The 23,986-nt window shown below is 43.0% G+C and overlaps 1 protein-coding gene across 1 annotated transcript in view; it reads right to left on the bottom strand.

The window, feature by feature from the left end:
- Positions 1-23,986, bottom strand: part of LOC135215566 (RING-type E3 ubiquitin-protein ligase PPIL2-like) — a 233,628-nt gene that overhangs the window by 173,773 nt on the left and 35,869 nt on the right. Inside the window, exons 4-6 of the mRNA XM_064250426.1 lie at positions 22,565-22,730; positions 22,121-22,269; positions 21,882-22,005 (exon numbers count right to left, since the gene is read on the bottom strand). Coding sequence (XP_064106496.1) covers positions 21,882-22,005; positions 22,121-22,269; positions 22,565-22,730 — 439 coding nt within the window. The remainder of the gene's footprint in view (positions 1-21,881; positions 22,006-22,120; positions 22,270-22,564; positions 22,731-23,986) is intronic.

Here is a 23,986-nt window from a genome sequence, read left to right on the forward strand (position 1 = left end):
GGAAATTAGGGGCTCTTTCTTTATTGTTCTATAATGTCTTTCAAAGTTATATACTAAATTTCAATGCTTTTCAAAATAAGTGAGAAGACACAATTTGAAGGTCAATAAGTATAGTTTTAAGATACGGGCGTTCAAAGTTTTCCTTTGTATCTTTATAATGACAATGTTAATAAATAATGATTATTATGAATGTATATTTCTTTTTTGGGTATTAATAAACCAAAACTATGTTATTTATCATAATTCAACCATAAATGATGATCCCTTTGCTCATATATCGTAGCCTGGGGCACTGTGTCAGGCAAGACAGGGCACTCCTTCCTACACAACTCTCTCTCTCCTTCACTAACTCGGCTTATTACAGCGAATTTTCTTCTTCTGTATGTTAGCAAGATGTTTTCCTTGAAAGTGAAGTGGACCCCTTTCCATATCTCAGAGTCATTCGGTAGTACCAGTGAGGTCGCCTTGCACTCCTCGAGGGTAAGGATGGCTTTTTCCTCAATAACGGCCTTGAAAACAGACTGAGCCATCTTTGTGGCGAAAGGAAATACCATCTCGTCTGGTCAAGTAAGATGTGAGATTCTTTCTGAAAGCTAACACCTGAGCACTGGTACAGGCAGCCTTCTTCATCTCTGCCAGGAGAAGCTTTTGGGCCACAGAGTGCCTAAAGATCACCGTTTCCTTGGGGATGGTGTCGTCTCGGATGGAGGCTTCATCCCTAAGCCTCACATAGCAATGGGGTAGGCCGCTTGATTAGGGTAAAATTCCAGGTCTTCTAATGGCCTGGCCCCTAGGCCTTCCCCACAGTAGAGAATGCCATCAGCCATAGGCATGGTGACAGCACAATGCCAAGGGTTCGGTGGGTTGAAGACTGGAAGTTAGAAGGCCAGTGGCAACTGACCCAACTAAGAATCCGGTTGTGCAGGAGTCTGTAAAGTCCACTTGAGAGTCGACAATTCCGACAAAAACTCTACTATTTTCCCATGAACTTGAGACTGCAAGGACTGCAGGAAGAAGCTCAGCTTCAAATCCATGGCGGCAATGGTCAAGGGTGCCTCTGAGGGAGCAGAGGGAGACTCAATGGAGGGTGAACCCGTCCCAGACACCGGGGATGGCTGGAGCTTTCAAGATGGTGCAAAGGTTGTCTCACTGCTCTCAGATACAGTAGTAGATGAGGCAGCTAGAGAAAACATACAGAGGTGTGGAGGTGGTCCCGGACGGAGTCTCAGAGGGGTCTCCCCCAAGCGAGGAGTATCCACCTGCTCCTTGGTCTCAGTATCCAAGATCCATGTCCTCGGTATTAATATCCAATTTAGCTAGGTCAGGGGTAGTGGTGTCCAAGGGTAACAGCTGCACCACAGGGACAGTGGCATTATACAACGCCGAAGGTTGAGCATCAGGAAAGAGGAGGGCTCTAAGTTCCTCAGAAGGAAGGTAGGGTTGACCCTTCCTATTTTTACTAAAACGACTTACCCAAGATTTTAACTCACGTTTAGCCCACTTTCGGTCCTTTTCGGGGATTGTAGGTCAGTAGCAGGCGAAGTGAAGAAGGTCCTTGCAGACATGACACTTTCCAGGTCCCATAAAAAATTGGGTCCGAAGACCCCATGCCTTAGCCTAAATTAGTATACAATATTTCACAGAAATAAAGACAAGCTAGCCTAGCGGAAGCTCATGACTAATTTATATATAAGCTAAGGAAGGATAGACGGGCAATATCTGGGAATAACCAACCTTCATTCAAATCCCTCATAATTCAGTAAGAAGGCACTGAAGCTGGGGGTCAAGGTGCCAAGTGACTAAAGTCAAAGAAACACTGAAGTAGGGAGGGGAAAACTGAAGATCAGAACTCAAAATTCCGTCCCAGTCAGTAGAAAGAGGCCAAGGGGGAGTGCCCAGGCCGACCGATCAACAGAGGCTAAGGGCTAGATGAAAGACTGACTGGGGAAGGAAACAGCCTAGAGGGGAACAACCTCAAGGGGGGGCAGCTGCTAAAGGGAATTCCAAATAACTGACCTTCAGGAGGGTTCATTATTCCCAGATACAGAGAGGGTGTCGACAGGAAGGTTCATTTTTCCCAGATACAGAGAGGCTGTCAACAGGAAGGTTCATTTTTCCCAGATACAGAGAGGCTGTCAACAGGAAGGTTCATTTTTCCCAGATACAGAGAGGCTGTCAACAGGAAGGTTCATTATTCCCAGATACAGGAGGATGTCAAAACTCCCAAGACGGCCAATAGGGGTGCGGACGGAAAGCAGGGACAGCAGCAACCCAGCTAGGCTACAGCCAACAGGCGACTGAGCTGAACGGTCGGCCGACCTTGTAGGGTGACAGCCACTAGACTAGGCTCTATTCTAGTTGGAGGGGAATCCAGGCAGGATGAGGAACAGACACTAAAAAATGGCTGCAACCGACATGGCCGACAGGCAGCCGAGCTGAATGGCCGACCTTGTAGGCCGACAGCCACTAGGCTAGGCTCTATCCTAGTTGGAGGGGAATCCAGGCAGGATGAGGAACCAACACTAGAAAACAGCGTCCGAGCTGGGAGGCCGACAACGATCGTCCAACCTTTCGGCCGACCACTTCTGGGCTAGGCTAAATCCAAGGGTGGAGGAGATCCATAGAAGGATGAGGAACTGTAGCCAGAAGGCGACCACAACCGACAGGGCGACAAGGACAACCGCTAAGACACGGGGCAACATGCACTCACGTCCTGGCACACTAGGGGGGGCGAGAAGCATGAACGGCGACTTGGCCCGACATGTGCCGAAGACAGAGCTGTTCACCGCAAGTGGTGGGGAACTGGTCAATAGGCAAGTCCGAAGACAGCCAGGACAAGGGACAGGCTAGCCCTGACGGGCAACAGCGAAGTTCATCCAGCAAAGGCTGGGGAACAGTCCCAACATCCACCCAAAAATTCAGGGGGAACTACCCCGGGTGGAGTAGGCTAACTAACTAAGTCCAACAAAGGCCAAAGGCCAAGGACCAGACGAAGCTAGCTAAGAGAAAGACCTAAATAAACGAAAATACTAAATATCCTATAAAAACAAAATGGTAAAATAAATAAATAAATATATAAAATAAACATAAAAATAATCATGAGCTTCGTAAGGCGGCGAGACCAGAGTAGGCTGCGGAGGCCGAAACCGGTCACGAATAAACTCTGGCTAAATAGCATCAAAGGGGATGAGAGTTCATAATTGTCTCTCTAAATGCCTAAAAATACTCAACTTCTAGGAGGAAGAGGAGAAAACAAAGCCATGATCCAAAATAAGAGAAAAAGCAGCAGAATAACAGGAGGGAGTTACAGGTAATGAAACTCTAGCCGGCTGCTAAAAGGGAATGACATAGGTCCGTCGCTAGCAATGCACACTGATATCGGGAAACATAGGCGATGTAACAGCTCCCCAATATCAATCGTTACCCCTTCCTAGCAGATGAGGTTAAATCTATGCAGGGTAAGATAGCTGTGGCTATGCTTGCATATGTCCCTGTTACATACACAATATCCGTATTGGATAGTCGCAGTGGGGGTTCGAATTCCACAGACCCTTTTTTCCTCTGGTACATTTAGCAGTATTTGTACTTTAGAAAGCTGCCTAAGGGAACCTTTCATTAGGACGACACAGCCCGAGCCCAAAAATCTATATTAGCTTAAGCCCTTTGAGGCCTAAGTTAGTTTTGACAGCCGTATATGGCTGTACAGTATTAGTCTTTATGCACCAGCTATGTAAAATTTTAATTTGAATTGTCATACCATTTACATCAATATTCTATGTACTAATTTGTTTAGTTAGCCCAAGCCATTGTTTTAAATGGCTTTAGGATACCTAATTATGCCTATGTTACTACAGTAGTACCTCAAGATACGAAATTAATCCGTTCCGAGGCGCCCTTCGTATCATGAGGTTTTCGTATCTTGGACCACGTTACATATAAAATGGCTAATCCGTTCCAAGCCCTCCAAAAACACCCCAGTAAATTTCATAATAAAGCTAAATTGACCTATAAACAATGAAATACTACAACAATTTGGACCATTCAATACCTAAATTAATAAAAAAATGCAAAATATAACCTGTAAATAAAGTGTATATTAGTGTACATGGTAACAAGAAATATACTGTACGTAAAATGTGGAAGCTTACCTTTCGAGTGAGGCTACGTACATACGTAACTATCCAAGGAAGATTGCTTCTGCCTACTTTTCACAATGTTCCTGTGTGAGCCTTTTCAGGGGGTGTCTTCTACAAATGATTGCACTTTATGAAAAGCGGCTTTAATTTCTGCCTTTTTTTTTTATTTTGTACATATGTACGTACGTACACTTTAAAAAATGATATTGTTATAATACAATAAAGTTTCATACATACTTACCTGGCAGATATATACTTAGCTAAGACTCCGTCGTCCCCGACAGAAATTCAAATTTCGCGCCACTCGCTACCGGTAGGTCAGGTGATCTACCTGCCTGCCCTGGGCGGCAGGACTAGGAACCATTCCCGTTTTCTATCATATTTTAACTCTTCCACCTGTCTCCTGCGGGGAGGCTGGGTGGGCCATTAATCGTATATATCTGCCAGGTAAGTATGTATGAAACTTTATTGTATTATAACAATATCATTTTCATACAATGAACTTACCTGTCAGATATATACTTAGCTGATTGGCACCCTTTGGTGGAGGGTAAGAGACAGCTAATATGGAATAGACAGGTAAACAACATATGTTGTAGGTATAAAAGAAAAACCTTGGTTCCTACCTGATAGGTGGTAGACTTCGTGGCTGTAGCCCGGTAGTCTGCATTCAACCATCAAGACCTTTAAGCGAGATATGTGATCTATGGCTAAGAGTTCTTGTGGGTCTGCCGATGGGTATATGAACCGCTTACTCAGCAGAGCCTGAAAGGACTTTGTCAATGGGTACTGGACCACTTCTATGACAACACACCTTATGAAGGAGCACAACCAATCCCGACCACCTGATCCTAACCACCATGTTAGTATATAGAATTGTTCTGAGTTATCCCCGAACTCATTACAAACAACCCATAACTCGAAACTAAAACGCATTCATACAAAAATTCTAAAAAAAAAATTTTAATACTCCTCTAAAAGATATCACAAGAGTTCCTTACTGAACAACAGTAACTGGCCGCCAGTGCAGCACCGAGCCCTCTTTGTCAGCAGAAATCTAGAACATATCTAGTAGAAGGTATGTACAAAGTTAAGGATTGGTGTTTTGCTCCCGTACCCAGTATCGTATCCGCCGATACGAAAGGCCCCAGAGAAAAACATTTCTCGTAGGTCACGCGAACGTCTTTAAGATAGTGAGATGCAAATACCGAATTGCACCTCCAATATGTCGTATCAATGATTTTCTTTAGCGACATATTCTTCTGAAAAGAGAGAGACGTCACCACTGCTCTAACTTCATGAGCTTTTACTCTTAAAAGCGGAAAAAGAGTCGTCAGGACAGAACTTGTGAGCATCTGTAATGACGCTCCCTTATGAAGAAAGCTAATGCGTTCTTAGACATGATTCTTGTGGGGGGATCCTTAATCGAACACCAAAGACTTTGTCTAGGGCTCCCATTTGTTTTCTTTTCTTTGTAAGTAGAACTTCAAGGCTCTTACAGGGCAAAGAGACCTTTCTGTTTCTCTACCTACTAGACTCGATAAGCCTTTAATCTCGAATCTCTTGGGCCAGGGATTCGAGGGGTTTTCATTTTTCGCTAGAAAAAGTGTTCTAAACGAGCAGAAGGCCGAGTCTCTGTTAAAGCCGACTTCATCTTCAAGGGCGTGAAGTTCACCAACTCTTTTGGCTGTCGCCAAAGATAGGAGAAACAAGCATTTCCTCGTTAAATCCCTAAACGAAGCTAAATGAGGAGGCTCGAATCTGTCAGACGAAAGGAACTTGAGAACTACATCCAGGTTCCAGCTGGGAGGAGTTAGTTCCTTAGATTTTGTTGTTTCAAACGATCTAATCAAGTCGTGCAGATCTTTATTATCAGCAATCTCTAGGCCTCTGTTTCTGAAGACTGCCGAAAGCATGCTCCTGTATCCTTTGATAGTCGATACAGATAAGTGAGAGACCTCTCTCAGGAACAAAAGGAAATCAGCGATTTCGGTTATAGAGGTACTGGAGGAGGACAACTTCTTAGACTTACACCACCTTCTAAAAACCTCCCACTTAGACTGATAGACTCGTCTAGTGGAAGCTCTGCGGGCTCTAGCGATAGCGCTTGCAGCTTCGCGAGAAAATCCCCTCGCTCTGACAAGTCTTTCGATAGTCGAAAGGCAGTCAGAGCGAGAGCGGGGAGGTTTTGATGAAACCTCTCGAAGTGTGGCTGTCTGAGAAGATCCATCCTTCTTGGAAGGGATCTTGGGAAGTCTACTGTCCACTCCAGCACCTCTGCAAACCAATCTTGTGCTGGCCAAAACGGAGCTATCAGGGTCATTCTTGTCCCGTTGGACGCAACAAAATTTCTCAACACTTGCCCCAGGATTTTGAAAGGGGGAAAAGCGTACACGTCTACATGAGACCAGTCTAGCAGGAAGGCATCGACCACGAGAGCTCTTGGGTCTTCCACCACTGAGCAAAAGACTTCCAGCCTTTTGGAAAGGAATGTGGCGAACAGATCTACATGAGGAGTGCCCCAAAGATCCCAAAAACTCTGACACACCTCTGAATGAAGGGTCCATTCTGTGTGAAGGACCTGGCTTCTCCTGCTCAGTCTGTCCGCCCTGACGTTTCTCGTACCCTGAACAAATCTTGTCAGGAGGGAGATGTTCCTCTGGGAGGTCCAAAGTAGCAGATCTCTTGCTATTTCGTATAGGAACAAGGAGTGTGTTCCTCCTTGCTTCCGAATGTAGGACAGGGCGGTAGTGTTGTCCACATTCACTTGGACCACACTGTTTGCCACAAAAGGTTCGAAGAACTTTAGAGCCAAGTGAACTGCTAGAAGTTCTTTGCAATTTATGTGCCAGGACACCTGTGCTGCCTTCCAGGTGCCTGACACTTCTCTCGGTCCTAGTGTTGCTCCCCAACCCTTCTCCGATGCGTCTGAATATAAACACTCGGCTTGGGTTCGGAACTTCCAGAGAAATTCCCTTGTTCTCTTTTAGAGGGGACAACCACCATTGCAGGTGTGGTTTCATCTCCATTGGAAGGAGAAAACTGTCGGAGAGAAGTCCCGTCTTCCAATTCCATGATCTCCTTAGGAAAAACCGAAGAGGACGAAGATGCAGTCTTCCTAGAGGAAAGAACTATTCGAGCGAGGAAAGGGTCCCTAGAAGGCTTAACCATTCCCTCGCCGAAGTTCGTTCTTTCCCTAAGAAGAGAGAGACTTTCTCCAAGCCTCTCACGATTCTCTCTTGCGAAGGAAATACTCGAAAACCCCGAGAATCCATCTGAATCCCCAGATAGACCAAGTTCTGTCTGGGGATCAGTTGTGACTTCTCGAGGTTCACGAGTAGTCCCAACGCCTTTATCAGGTCTAGGGTCAAAGAAAGGTCCTCCAAACACTGTCTCTCTGTTCTGGCCCTGATGAGCCAATCGTCCAGATATAGAGAGATGTTGACGCCTTTGAGGTGAAGAAACCTCGCCACATTCTTCATCAGGTTTGTGAAGACCTGAGGAGCTGACAGGCCGAAACACAAGGCCCTGAACTGAAAGATCCTTCCCCCCGTCATGAAACGGAGGTACTTCTTCGAAGAAGGGTGAATCGGGACATGAAAATAAGCGTCCTGGAGATCCAGCGACACCATCCAATCTCCTTGACGTAAAGCCGCAAGGACTGAGGCCGAAGTCTCCATAGAGAACTTCTTTAGAACGAACTTGTTCAGAGCGCTGACATCTAGTACTGGTCTCCAGCCCCCCCGAGGCTTTCGCAACCAGAAAAAGCCGATTGTAAAACCCCGGAGAGTTTTGCTCCAGAACTAATTCTATAGCTCGTTTGTCCCACATTTGATTCACCATCAGACGAAGAGTATCCCTCAGTACAGGGTCCCTGTATCTGGCTGACAGTTCCCGCGGAATAGTCGTTAGGGGAGGACTGTCCTGGAAGGGGATAAGATATCCCTTCCTGATTATGGACATCGAAGAGGCGTCCGAGTTTATGAATGTCCAGGCGTCTGCAAATTCGAGAAGCCTGGCACCCACTGGTGTTTGGAGGTTGTCTGTCTCACTTCCCTTTCTTAAAGGGACGGGAAGAAGCTTTACCTCTCCTCTCAGGACCTCTTCTCTTAGAGGGAGCTCTGGAGGGAGCTCTGGAGGGAGGGCCTCCTCGAAAGGGCTGAACCGTAGAAGTCGGTCCTTTCTTGTCAACCGCAACTAGGGGTCTCTTCTTCCTTGCAGTGTGAAGGAGAAGATCCTGTGTCGCCTTCTCAGTCAGTGAGCGAGAAATGTCCTTCACTAACTGAGAAGGAAACAAGAAGTCTGACATGGGAGCGAAAACCAGGGCTGCTCTCTGTTAGGGAGAAACCGCCTTGGTTAAGAAGGCACTAAAAATACTCCTCTTCTTAAGGAGTACCGCTCCAAAGAGAGAGGAGATTTCTCCCGATCCGTCTTGTACTGCCTTATCAATACATGACAGAATACTAAGAATGACTTCGGGGTCTAGACCTTCCGAGTCATGAGCCTTCTTAGACATCACCCCAAGGGACCAGTCTAGGAAATTAAACACTTCCAAAATATGGAAGAGGCCCTTGAGGAGATGATCAGTCTCAGAAATCGCCCAAGTCACACGAGCTCCATTCAAAGCGTGTCTCCGCGATGAATCAACCAAGGTTGAAAAGTCCGCTTCAGCCGCCGCTGGGAGAGAAAGGCCCATGTTCTCCCCATTTCGGTACCAGAAACCTCTTTTACCAGAAAGTATGGCTGGAGGCATACAGAAGGTGGTTCTGCCCAGATCCTTCTTTGACAACATCCATTTGTCAAGAGACTGTAGAGCTCTCTTCATAGAGATCGTAGGTCTCATCTTCAACACCGACGAAGACTTCGGTACGATCGCACTCGAAAACAGTGATCGAGGCGAAGGAGGAGCCGCAGGAGTCAAAGAATCTCCATACTCCTGCAAAAGAAGGTCCGTCAGAACTCTATAGTTAGAGAAGCCTTCTCTACCGTTAACCTCGTCTTCCGAATCTACTTCCACACCGTGCTGAGAATCGGCTTGAAAAACGAGAGGATCTTCACCAAGTTCTCTCTCTACTGGCGACAAACTCCTACTAGGAGAGGGACTCATAGAGTGAACAGATTCTCTCTCAAGTCTACTAGTAGTCTCGCGTCTGCTTGACTTCTCACGCCTGGAAAGCTCTTCGCGCTTGGCTGGCGCCTCGCGCTTCTTGCTTGGCTGGCATCTCGCGCCTGGCTGACGCCTCGCGCCTGGCTGGCGCCTCGCGCTTGGCTGAATCCTCGCGCCTGGCTGGCGCCTCGCGCTTGGCTGATTCCTCGCGCCTGGCTGGCGCCTCGCGCCTGAGCGTATCCTTATCTAGAGCAACTCGCTCGGATAGCTCCTGACGCTTGAAAGAATCTTCGCGCCTGGAAGACGTCTCACGCTTGTAAGGCTCTTCATGCCTGGAGGACGGTTCACGTCTGGCAGGCGAAAGAAGACGAGACTTCTTAATAGGAAGTCTAGCGTCCTTCTTGCGAGGGGGATCCCTCGAAAGAACTCCAACCAAAGAGGCTAACTGCTCTTGTACTGCTAGCAATATCCTCTTGGAAGCCACACCAGCGTCCTCTTCAATAGAAGAAGCAGGAGAACTCGAAGGAGTGCGATCCTCAACTACCGATTGAGGAGGCGTCGAGACCAGCTTAGCCTTCTTGATAGAAGAGGGGGCTTCCTCCGAGAAGCGCTCCGGGCTCGAGTCAAACGCACGTTCTTTCCAGTGCCTTTTCAGTGGCCTAGAAAGATCCGAGTCCTTCCACCCTTGTTTAGGTGAAGGAGAACCGGACGATGAGAAACAATCTCATAGGACGCTTCTATTAAAGCGGTCCTGAGCAGACTGTAGCGAAACAGAACCTGCTGAAGGGACGCCTGACCGTTGGGGATTCCCCACAACCTCCGTACGACTTTCGACTTTCCTTCTCCTCTGGGTATGTGAGTTTGGAAGAGGTCTAGGCCTGGGAGCATCGCAGCCCCCTCCACAACACTGGGAACACTCACTTCACTAAGTAATTCACTATCACTTCCCTTACCTTGCATGGCCGCCATTTTTGTCTTCATTTTACGAAGAGTAGCCTTCAGATAGGCGATTTCAGAAGCCGAATCCGAATGCAAAGCCTGTGAGGGTTCAGATACATAGGGAGAATCAAAATAGGAGAGTTAGACTCAGAAAAAGGCTCAAAAGGCCTTGTACTCACACCCTTTTGTGCAGCCCGTCTAATTCTATCCCTCTCTAACTTCTTCAAGTAAGAAGTTAGAGTCTTCCATTCATTAGCATTCAACTTTTCACACTCAATACAGGTGTTAGCTAAAGAACAGTCAAACCCCCTACACTTACGACATACAGTGTGAGGATCAACCAAAGCCTTCGGTATCCTCACCTTGCAGCCTACATTCACACACACTCTCACACTAACACTTGAATCAGACATTCTATCAGAAAAATCAAAAGCAAGTCCAAATTCCAGTCCACAGTAGCGAATCCAAACAACGATCCAGTACGTCACCAAGAAATCCAATATAGATGATCAAAAAAGTCTTGAAAAGCAAATTCCAGTCAGGAGGTAGTAACAACAATGTTGATACCACCGGCGACAGAGAAAATATGATAGAAAACGGGAATGGTTCCTAGTCCTGCCGCCCAGGGCAGGCAGGTAGATCACCTGACCTACCGGTAGCGAGTGGCGCGAAATTTGAATTTCTGTCGGGGACGACGGAGTCTTAGCTAAGTATATATCTGACAGGTAAGTTCATTGTATGAAAATATACGTACACAATGTTCCTGTGTGAGCCTTTTCGGCGGGTGTAGTCTACAAATGATTGCACTTTAAGAAAAGCGGCTTTAATTTCTGCCGTTTTTTTTTTTCTTTTTTTTTACTTTACGTAGGTTTTTTTTTTCTTTTTTTTTTATAGAATTTCAACTTTCTGTTTTTTTGCACCTCATGACTCTGTTGGCCCTGGTGTCCATCAAAATGATATTGTTATGATACAATAAAGTTTCATACATACTTACCTGGCAGATATATACTTAGCTATAGACTCCGTCGTCCCCGACAGAAATTAGAATTTCGCGGCACACGCTACAGGTAGGTAGGTCAGGTGATCTACCGCCCTGCCCTGGGTGGCAGGACTAGGAACCATTCCCATTTTCTATCAGATTTTCTCTCTTCCACCTGTCTCCTGCGGGGAGGCTGGGTGAGCCATTTATCGTATATACAAAGTATCTGCCAGGTAAGTATGTATGAAAGAGTTCTTGTGGGTCTGCCAATGGGGTCTTATCCACTTACTCGGCAGAGCCTAACTGGCATTTGTCAATGGGTGCTAATGCACTTATATGACAATATACCTGTGCCTATTGGCATAATTAAGGAGCACAACACCGATCCCGATCACCTGATCCTAACACGAGGGTTAATGCTTAATTTGAAGAGTTATCCCCAAACTCCTTTCAAAAACCCATATAAAAATCACTAAGTTAAACTAAAAATTAACTCACTAGTTAAGGATCAGTGTCGGCTCCCTATCCCAGCAATGTATCCGCAGACCCGTATAACCAAGAGAGAAGGATCTCTCGTAGGTTAAATTGACATCCTTCCTGTAATGGGAGGTCAACACAGAGTTGCATCTCCCGTAAGTGACAGCTCATATGTCCTTTATGACATATTGTTATGGCACAAACAAGAATTCATAAAAGCTCGCACTTCATGCGCTTTTAATTCTCAGCTGTTTGAAGGAATCATTAAGTCACTCTTGAAGTGCTTTAGAGATCCCACTTGTTTCAAAGAAGACCAGGGCTTTCCTTGAAATGGATCTCTTCTGGATGAAGCCTGGAGCCTGGCTGGCGCTTCGCGGCTGGCAGGCGCCTGGCACATGGCTGGCGCCTCGCGCCTGGCTGGCGCCTCGAGCCTGCCTGGCACCTGCCTGGCGCCTCGCGCCTGGAAGGCTCTTTGCGCCTGGCTCCTGGCTGGCTCTTTTTAGCGCCTGGAGCCTGGCTGGCTCCTCCCCACTTGCTGGAGCTTCGAGCTTGGTAGAGTCTCAAGGCTGTCTGGCGATGTCCACATCGGACACTCTTATCTGTCCGATTTGTTCGCCTCTAACGCATCTGCGCCAGGTTGGAGGCCCGCTCTTTCTCCGCATCAGACAATGAAAGAGTTCCTTGGAACTGTCTGCCTCTGGCGTTTTTTTGCCTGTTTTGGCATTTGGCGCCTGGTTGGCGCTACATTGTCCTAAAGTCCTGAACAACCACAATAGTTTATCAGGAGACTTGTAGAAGGGTGGAAGAAATTCTTCCACTTTGAGCTTTTGGCCTCTCCGGCAAGGGGAGGTAACTGTAGTCAGCTACATCCAGTAGACGATAGGATATCTAACAGTACGAGAGATAAGAGTCTTCCTCCGAGGAGGATCCTTCGTGAGTACTTCCGTTGCTAACGAGATCTCTTCTTACAAGTTGATGAGGTTTCTCGTTGCAGAATCTTCCCTATGCTTGCCCGAAGGAAGGGAAGGAGTTTGAAAGTCGAAGGAGACTCAGAGCTGAAATTGGGCGGACCCCTGATTTCTTAGCTCTTTATGTATCCCTCTGAATACCTTCTGGGAAGCATTTCGAGCCCTCATCGCATCCCAAAGACTCTGTAGGCAAACGTTTAAACCATTTCTTCTTCTGTAAAAGAAAACGTAAGAACCGTGCCTGGACAACGAAACTTCTATCTGAAAGCGTCGAGTCAAGAATAGAGGGTTTTAGTTCTTTTGCCAGACATACTATGCTGGCAAGAACCCATTGCCGAGTCTCCATTGAATCTGATGCGAGATTGCACTGCACAAAAAATTCACTTGCCTTCTTGGTCGTCTAGGACCAAGAGAAACAAAGAATTCCCTCATAAAATTTCTCAAAGAAGTTTGATGAGGAGCAGTTCCATCTTGTCGGAACACGGAATCTGAGGCCCCAAAAAGATCCCTTTCGAAGTATACATGATGTCCTACTCTTGTCGTATTGAGGTATCGTATAAGATCCCGAAGGTCTAAATTCTCTGCTATCTCTAATTCCCCTTGTAGAGACAGAGTATAGCCTTTTACTGCGTTCTTTGATAGCAGATATATACAAAGGTGATTCAGTTTCCCCCTTCCATCTAGCACGATCTGCAGCAATTCTATGTCTTGACCACGAATCTTGTCATTTACCTTGAAAAATTCTCTCATTCATGTCTACTTCTGGTCAGTCTGCATGCAGACAGACTCAGAGTGGAGAGGTTGTTCAGGTCCCTTTATAATAGATTCTGATAGAATATCCAGACTCTCTTGGAAAAGCCTTCCGAAACATGCTGTGAGAAGGGGCCAAGAGAAACAATGAATTTCCTCATAAAATTCCTAAAAGAAGCTTGATGAGGAGAAGTTCCGTCTTGCCGGAACAACGGAATTTGCGGGCTACGAAAGAATCTCAACTCGAAGCATGATATCCTCGTCTTAGTCTTATTGATGTACCATATAAGATCCGAAGATCTTAGGTCTCTGCTATCTCTAAGTCCCTTTTTAGAGACAGAGTATAGCCTGGTACTGTATTCTTTGATAGCAGATACATACAAAGGTGATTCTTCTCTCAGAAAGGGAAGAAAAACCGCCGTGGGGGTCCCAGATCGAAACCCCCCCCCCCCCCCCCCCCCCCCCCCCCCCCCCCAAAGTAAGACAGGGAACGAACTCAGGCACGAACCGTGAGGTTACCAAGCCTTCTGTACGAGAGGCTAATGAACTCTTCGGTTAAAACCCGCTAAATCTAGAAATTATCAAGTCCAAATAAGTTTGTCTTGGTATCCGGTACCCTTTCGTATGTCTGTTTTTCTAGAGACTCCAGCAAGGTAGTGACCTGTAAAGCTGTTGAGTTCTAGAGGATCTGTCAACTGGAACGTGACCAAAATGCAACTAGATCCTAATTACAGACATCGAATTCGGGTAATGCATTCTTAGAGATGCCAGCAATGACATAACCTGTGTGGTTGTTGCTCACTAATGAACTGTCACGGGGAGCGTGACCACCAATGTGACAGATCATATAGGTGTTGTTTTAGACACTGAATAATGTATAAGCTTCACTAGAGTTGCCAGCAAGGACGTGACCTATGTAGCTGGTGCTCTCTATATCGTTTGTCAACTGGGACGTGACCACAATGTGACAAAACCCTTTTATCCTACTATGAGGGCAAAGCCAGAAACATTACCATTATTTCCATTTTCTCACTAAGCAATGCTTTCATAAGCATAAGAGCATTATATAATATAGTGTTCTGCTGCGTTAGAATCCTTTAATAATGTTACCTTACGGTAAACAGCATTGAAAGGTTGCAATATCTTTCTTATTGAAAGCTTCTTAGCAAAACGCAGACAATATTTTATTCATGTTTGCTTATCTATCCCCTCAATCCAAGGCTAAGACTGAGATTGTAGGGGAGATATACGGTTAGTTAGTCCATCCCGCAGGAGAGAGAGATGTAACCGACCGCTCACGACCGAGAACTAGATGGTACTGCGTTGGTCTAAGCGATAGCAGTCTCTGTTAGCCGTCTGGCCTTACTCTTCCTGAGTTGCCAGCTACTCCATTCAAAGAAGGAATCTTATAAAATTATTATCGAGCTTCAGGAAGTTCTCATTAACGCATATTTAAGCGAAACAAGACTTCGTTAAATCTAGAAGCTGAGTCGGTGTTGTCTTAACAATCCCTTTAAGCGTAGTCCTTCCTAGGAAACTCCTGGAAGGATACGGGTAATTGAGTTGCACACCAAAGAGGTAACTACGGTATGCGCCTATGACTTGACCGTACCGTATTCTCATACAGCAGATTCTCTACTACCTTCTTTCCCTGCCGAGGCAGATAGAGAAAGGAAAATGTTTATTATCTTCGTTCTTTTCGTAAATAGAACGAATTAGTATCGTCGAAGGATATTCCAAGTGAGAAACGAGGATTGCATAGAATCTCTCCAGCTTCCTATTCTCTTGGACATAAGACTTAAAGGACGTATTCCAAGCGTCTATTAATTGGAAGAGCCTCTAATCAATGAAAGAGAGCTACTCCGAATATTGTCCACGAGAGCGTATATGCTTACTCGATAAGATGCATTAAGATCTTTGTAAATGATAACTAACCCCTTAAGATACAAAGAGTATACAGTGGGGCCTCGCTTAGTCGCGGATCAGCAATCACGGATTCAGTTAATCACGGGTTTTTTCTCGGACCACTTCTCAATCTATATCACTGGTATGAATGGCAGCATCGAGGGCTTGTCCGTTGTAGGCTAAGCCTTGTCCGGTTCCAGTAACCAGGTAATGCATGAACAGATTCACATTATGATATTAACTGACAATAAAGGTAATAAAACCATTCTCATCTTATATATTATTGGCATATCTTCATAATATTATAGCCTATTCATGGAATAATTCCACATCATTGACATCAACTTGTAGTTGAACGGCCAGCAGAAATGTAAACATTGAGTTACACTTAACAGCACCTTTGCCATTCTTAACCTTTTAGCAATGTCAATAGTAGTAGTGTAATTACAGTAGTAATAACATTTAGGTAAACATTACTTTTCAATTTGAACTTCATTATTGTTTTGGTATAACGTAATCAACTTCTCTGAACACTGCAGTCATACAAACGATAACTGTCATAGATTATCGTATTGTTGTTTGCGATCGGCGACGAAGCGTAAATGTAATAAAACCATTTTTACCTTATATATTATTGTCATATATATTCATAATAAAACCCATATCTTATATATTATTGGCATATCTTCATAATAAAAAGCCTCTTCAAGGAATAATTTCTTGGGGAATGCATTTTTCAAAAGATAAAAATACACTTTACATGTTTACAGCATGCAATGATTACTTTATTTTGATGTGATTACATTAATTTTACAGTATGATACTCTAAGCAGTACAGTAACTTTTTTTTTTTATCATAAATGTATATTCATTCACGAAAAAAATACGTATGACAACCGTGACGTCACCAAACCTAGTCTCGTTGGTACATACTATTTTTACACAATGTGAGTGGTTACACCGTTCTACAAACTACCGATGTATTTTTACGTAAGTATCCTCTAAATTCTGTCATGAATCACTTTACTTACTTTATTTGTGGAGCCCAAATACTACGTATATCCCCGGAAAATTAACGAAATCTCGAATTTTATCATAGAGCAAGATTCACTAATTACTGTGTTTTCTTCTTCTTTTCATGACTAAATGCATTTTTAGGATACACTCATTTACAAATTTTCAAATACTATGAATGTAAATAGCAAAATCTCTCTCTCTCTCTCTCTCTCTCTATTTACGAAACTGCTTCAATACAACTTTTATAGTTGACTAAATGATTTTCACATTATAACAGTATACAAAAGAATATCTTATCACTATCCATGTTTCATTTCTTATCACCATAAAAATATTTAAAATACAAATTTCATTGTGTTATTCTCCAGCTAAGCTAGTAACAGTATTCTTGTCCCAAGCTGCTCTCTCAAGCTATTCAACAGTTACTTTCATCCCAAGCTGTTCTCTCTCTCTCTCTCTCTCTCTCTCTCTCTCTCTCTCTCTCTCTCTCTCTCTCTCTCTCTCTCTCAATGAAATATGAATTACTGTATCATAATATCATAAACTATTATGTAAAAAGTTAAAAATAATAAGAATTCCATTAATAAATTAGTTTCTTTTAGCAACTAAATTGTTTTCCAAAATAATTCTTTCGGTAATAAACGTGCATCAGCTGATTCTAAACGTAAACAAAAGACAAAAATAGATTTTCATTGCTGTATTTTGCTGTTTATACATTAATATTATAGTTGGGTGCTGTAATCATTACAGTAAATCATTTTTTTTATCATAAATATGTTCATTCACGAATTAGATATACTATGTACTTTTAGTTTGATGCAGCAGCCAAATCATGAAAATAGAAAGGAATTGTTAGGTAATTATACTTTTGTTTGCTGATCTGATGAAGGGGAAATTGAAGATAGGAAAGAATAACTTTGAAACTGTCTTGAATTTAGTTTAAGGTGATAGTTGAAGACATATTTGGTGCTTGAACTAAAGTAGGCAGTTATAAACATTGAAATAGTGGTCTTGGGTGGGTTAATTATTAAAGTAGGCAGTTTAAAGCAATTTTTAGGGGGGATACCAGGATAACACGGGTATTTACTTATCACGGGGGGTTCTGGGCCCTATCCCCCGCGATTACGAGGCCCTACTGTATATATCTCCTTAAGGAAGGAAGTTGATCCAGGAACTCTTTAAATCTTTGTGATTTCCTAAGAAATCGCGGAAGAGACAGAATTCCTGTTCATATCTAGGGTTTACGGAAGGAAGATTGATATTTCCTTTCCGCCATTATTCCCGAACGCCGATGAGAATCTTATTAAGAAAATCTCCCAAAGCTCTTGCCTCTTCATAACGAGGGAAGAGCATGAATGAAGGAGAGAGTTCGCATTGAGAGGAACTGCCTATCACAGCAGTCTTCTGAATATTGGATAATGGCTTCTCTTAGTATCAGAATCCTTCTAACAAAAGCAACGGCCGCCTGTGCGACATCTTGCACCTTTGCCAGGAGAAAGTTGATCAAGTTAAAAACTCAAAGAGGAGCCTTGCAACTGACCTCTCTCTCATAAGGAGATTTGGAATATCCTGGCGCCTAGTTGGCGCCTGGATAGTTCCGCGCGCCTGGAATGTTCCGCACGCTAGAAAGGCGACTCGCTCCTGGAACGTTCCGCTTGCGTGGAAGGTCCCGTGCGCCTTGATAGTTCCGAGCGCCTACTAGACTCCTCCTTCTGGAAGGAGCCTCTTGCCCGGAAACGTTCCATGGAAGGATCCTTCTGTTTGCCACTCTACTATAAGGCTCCTCGCTCTTAGCTGTCTGTTTTCTCTTTGAAGGCGCCTTGCGCCGAGAAAATTTCTAGTTCTCGCTTGGAGGGAGGAAAGTGGCCCGAGCCCGGCTGCAGGAATGCGGCTCGCGCTCAGTTGCTGGAATGCGGCTCGCTCTTGGCTGTAGGAACGCGGCTCGCGCTTGTCTGTTGGAACGCGGCTCGCTGCTGGCAGTTGGAACGTGGCTCGCACTTGATTGCTGGAACGCGTCTTCCTCGCTGGCTCTTCGCTTGTAGTCCAGTTGACGCTCAGTGTTCTCTTAGTTTTCAGAGAACGCGCTAGAGCGTCCGAACTCCAAACATGTCCATTCTTTGTCTTTTCGGAAGTAAGATGAAGACTCGGAAGAAGAGACGCACTTTTTAAGGATGCCTTTCCAATGGCTATCCTTGGCAGTCTGGGACGTTACTACAGATCCTGCCGAGGGGACCCCTGATCGGTGGGGATTCTCCATAACCTCCGTACGGCTTTCGACATTCCTTCTCCTCTGGGCCAGGGAGCTTGAGAGAGGTCTAGACCTGGGAGCGAGACAGAGCCGATCAGACGCACCCTCCACTACAATGGGGAACACTATAATCACTTCTTACCTTTTAATAGCTCGCATTTTGAGCTACATCCCTTTATCTTCAAATTGCAACTATGAATTTGTAGTTTCTGTGAAGAAAGATGCAACACTACTAGTACTGTTAATACTCTAACTGCTTATTAGTACGAGAGCTATTAAAACTTCTAAAGGAAGCGTATCTAGTTATATGCTTTTCTGACTTCCTAAAGAAGGAAGTTAGTTTTATATTTCCTCAATCAAATTCTAACATTTATTACACGTATTAATGAATAAATATTAATATTTCCCTTTCTTGCAAACTATGTGAGTGTCTACCGAAAACTTCAGTAGTTACACGTCATATGTTCTTCGAAATTTTCGAAGCCAAATTCATTAAAAAGTTAATAAAAGCGTATGCCGAACCAAAGACCCAGTACTTCCCTGCAAAAGACAGCCCAGAAGATCGATGGCGATGAAACACGAAAATCAAGTCAGGAGGTACCGCAAACGTATGTTTACCATACGGGCGACAGAGAAAATCTGATAGAAAACGGGAATGGTTCCTAGTCCTGCCACCCAGGGCAGGGCGGAAGATCACCTGACCTACCTACCTGTAGCGTGTGCCGCGAAATTCGAATTTCTGTCGGGGACAACGGAGTCTATAGCTAATTACGTATATATCTGTCAGGGAAGTTGAATGTATGAAAACCCTGTTCAACCAAATGCTCTCTCTGCAACTGATTTGGGTACTGAATGTTCGGCTGCTGACCTTCAACATAAAACTGAAGTGCCTTGATTATATGTACTGGTATGCATGTTGTAAATGATTGGTCTACACCCTCTGTTCAGCAGGGAGTGGAGATTCTACCAACCTTGCAAAGTTTCCAGTTATCCCATGAGAGAGACCTTGATCACTTATCCCATGTGAGAGATCTTGGTCACTTTTTTTTTTTAAATAACGTACACATTGACGATCCCGAAAACGAATACTGCGTGCGTACTATAACAATGCTGGTACCGAGTGGCCGAGGCACGCCACCACGTGTACATAGTAGATGCATGATGGGAGGGATGCTGGCCAATAGGAGAGAAGGATTTCATGGCCGCGACTAGCATCAGGAACCAATGGGGGAGCAGGAGGATGGTGGCGAGTCTACTAGTACTAAGATGGCGGCGCGCGGCACAATTTTCAAAATTGTTATCCGGGCGAATCTCGGACTTTCAGAAACCTTTCGTATCTTGAAAACTTTTCGTATGTAGAGCCGTTAAATTTTTCGTATTGGCTTTTGTATCTCGAGTTTTTCGTAAGTTGAGCCTTTCGTATCTCGAGGTACCTCTGTATTTATATCCAGTCCTAGGCTATTTGGGCTAAACTACCACTTAGCTCACTAACAATAGGATGTTTCCTAAATTATTCTCTCTTAGCCTAGTCGCAGCATAGGGTACTGTCTAATCCAGATTATCCCAGATCAAACGTAAAGGCTATATAAACACAGAAAATTACTTACATGTAAATTCATAGTTAGGCTAGCATCTTTTGTCTAACTCAGATTGTTTATATCTAGCCCTAGGCTATTTGGTCTACTATATAAAACAGTAACTCCCTAATACGAAACTCACTGATGTGAAATCTTATAAGTACACTATCACCTAATATAGGTTAGTCTAATCCTGATTAATTTACCTTTAAAGGTATGAGATTAACCAGGTTTAATATGTAGTCTTCAAGATAGCCTACTACCTTATAGCCCAATTGGTCTATGCACTGTTTTTGGTCTACTATAGCTAGGATAGCCTATCACATAGCCTAGGTTATTGTCTAATCAATCTAGATTATTTAATTCCCTTTTAAGGGTATGCATATGATAGCCTACAGTATTAAGAAAATGCTTAAGTATACAGGCTTTATAAAAATCGAAAATGCCTATAGCCATTTGTCTAACCCTAAAGTCTTTGGTGTAAACTAGGCTACTACCAAGGCCCATAGCCTGACAGGATATACCCTTAAATCTTACCTTAATTCAAATTACTGACAAATTCAGGTTATTTTTGTTTACCCTTAAGGATATATATTCCTAGGCTACAAACAATATCTGCTACAGTCTAGCTAACATATTCTCACTAAACCGATGTAGATTGTAGGCTACTGCCTGGTAGGCTATTGCTGACATCGTTATCTGAAAGGATTATCTGTATTTATATTTATAATAATTGTGGAACAATTCTTCAGATAAAATGTCTAAATAGAATGATAAATTCTTCAAAACCATTTTTGCTTCTACAAATAGCTAACGATCACAAAATGTAAGAAGTGACGACGTGAACTGATGAGAAAAAAACTGGTTTATGGCTTTTCACACACAATAAAATCATTGTTCCACAGTCTAAACTAACAATTTTTTAATTTGAACTTGAAATTATGTACTCAGTTTTCAAGTTAGATGTTTCCGTAAACTTCGGTAATGAAAAAAATAAGCGAAGGAATGAAACTCTCGGAGCTAACGATCCTAAATCATTAGCGCCGACATGTACTACTGGCAATAAACGACAGTTGATGGCTTTTCACACACAATAAAATCACTGTTCCACATTATAAACTAAATAAACTAACAAAATTTTTCACTGAAACTTAAGATTCTATACTTAGCTTTCAAATATGTTTCCATGAACCTCGGTAATGAAATGAATAAACGAAGAGCAAAATTCTCGGAGGTACCCTAACGATCATAAACCATAAGAAGCGCCGATGTGTGCTAGCGAAATATGACAATTACGGCTTTTCACTCACAAAAAATAATTTCTCCACAGTATAAACTATAAAAATTTTAACTGGAACTTAAAATTACACAGGTGAAACAATAAGCTAAGAACGAACTTCTCTGAGCTCTGGTTTCTTGACAGACCAGAAAAAGAATAGCGTCTTGTTCAGATTTTGGTCATATTTAAACAATATGACGGTGCGTATGCGCACGACCAACACTTCTTTTTGTGGTTTTGACATAGTAGGTAAACTGGGTATAAGTGTTTGCTGAGGAAAATAGAAAGTGCCCTCTTATCCTGAGTCCATTTATACTATATCAGGTGGTATAATGTTTATCATTACGACATAATAACTGGCCATGAGACCAGTTAAGAGAATTCATTGACATTAGTCTGGTCACCATGGAGCTCTAGACAGACCGTGGAAAGGGTAATCCCTTGAGGATGAGACAGTGACTAAGCTATAAAAAAAATCAGAACAAACATTTCTATATACCTTTTTTCTTGACTAGCTGATATCTGACAACTTCATCCTCCAATACTGCAGGCTCATGTTTGGTTTCCACATCAACTGATGTAGAAGTGAAACTTGCAGAAACTTTCCCAGTAGAATAATGAGCCTGAAAATAATTAGAATAAAAGTAATATTTTAAGTACCTGTACCATACTAAAAACCAGTAATGACAATAATAATAAAACTATAACTGAACTACAACTTAGTGCAACATTCCTTACCGCATTGAACCTGTCAGCTACTCGTTCCTCCGCTTCATTCCTTGTCTCTTCCTCTTTGTAAGTCCGGCTGAATTCTTCCAAGATCTCTTGTGTATCCTGGGTTACATTTTTCAAACGTTTCGTTGCATCTGATCGAGCCTGAACAGTTTCTGAAATTTACCAGTAAAAACTGGAGATATGTTAAATACAAAGAAGTCCTACAAAATTTAAAAAAAAAGACATGCTCTCCAAGAACATAAGTTGGTACTATAAAACTACAGTAGCTGAAATTCATACGTAAAGATAAAAAACATTAAATGAAAGTCCACTCATATGTTATTTTCCCTTTTTTATAAATCCAGATTTTTAACCAGTGAACACCCTATCTTTATCCATAATCTGCACCAACAAGAATTAAATACATGTAAATGTTTGCTGCATTACATGTACTGCACCACAACTCACCTTCATCTTCAATTCTAAGGTTGTTCTTGACATGATGGAATTTACTAATGTTGAATTTTTCAAGATCCTGAGGATTCTGAATGACTATTATATCAGCACGTGTGAAAGATTTGTCTGTGAGAAGCTCTCTCCAATTGTTGACTTTGATGTTTAACTGTTCAACTGCCTGTAAATAAACATCGTATTATCAATAAAAGGAGTACACTGTGCAAACTAAAACTCCTACTAAAGACAATGTAAACTGCTTGAATGTGTAACATACAGTTATGTGGAAACATCTGCAAATGGATCATAAAGAACATGACTTATGCAAATATTGGTTTTTATAATAAATCTTATTCTTTAAATACTTTACCTCTTATTATGATAGCTGTATTTCCTGCATCAGGCTGGTGGACGACAGAGTGTGAAAAGTCAAAAATTAATAGGATAGTTTGTTTTGAATCGTATACTGACCCATCCTTTTTGGGTGGTTTAAGCATTATAGTTTTCCATTCAGTTTATTCTTCTGTCCACATGAGTGGGGAATTGAGGGATGATACATAATAGAAAGGTAAGTATTTAAAAAACTAATTTTATCAAAGAATTTCTATTCTTGAAATTAATCTTACCTCTTTAATATGACGGCCAATTCCTACATTAAGCAAAGGAGGTGGGAAAAGTATGAGGACAAATTTAATAACCAAGAAAACCATAAAATTGCACCAGGAATAAGGTTCTACATATCTAATGATTAGCATCTATCTGTTGGTACTGCTGCCAAGTGACGACTAATTCATTAGGTAGCAAGACCTCTGAACATGCAAGTGGGACACAAGCCTTGACCTTAGCCCAGCAGAGCAATGACAGTACAAGAATGAAGGCCCTCACCTAATACAACCTACGTATCCCCATACTCCCAAAGTTTGACAATTTCCTAACTAAATAGGAAAGGTTAGAGTACAGCTACCCTAATTGTTCAGGATATGAGTCCCCCCTGCCATAAAGAGTTCTGCACGATTCATATTGGATCTCCATATCTTGCAGATAGCGCAAGATATAGAGAAAGACTCTTAAGTAAACTGATAGCTACCACTCACACATCATGAAATCTTACTTTCAGCAGAGGTAAAAGAAGAAAAAGTAGAGTCTAGATTTGCATGTGCTTCTCAGACCAGAGCCTTGAGCAGACAAGACATGCCATTCTTTGACAGAGTAAGTCAGGTTTCCTATGGCTGCAAAATAGGTTGTTGACATTTCATCTGATTTCCCTAGTCCTTTGTAAATATATAGAACACGCTCTGACTGGACATAAGGAAGTATCTTCCCTATCTGGCATCAAGGAGGACAGACTAGGGATCACAAAAGAGCAAGATAGAGGATGTGACTTAAGGTCTGGGTCACCATCTGGGAAGCCATTATATTTTTTAAAAATTCGAATTT

Source organism: Macrobrachium nipponense, chromosome 19 (assembly GCF_015104395.2).
Source record: "Macrobrachium nipponense isolate FS-2020 chromosome 19, ASM1510439v2, whole genome shotgun sequence".
Taxonomy (NCBI): domain Eukaryota; kingdom Metazoa; phylum Arthropoda; class Malacostraca; order Decapoda; family Palaemonidae; genus Macrobrachium; species Macrobrachium nipponense.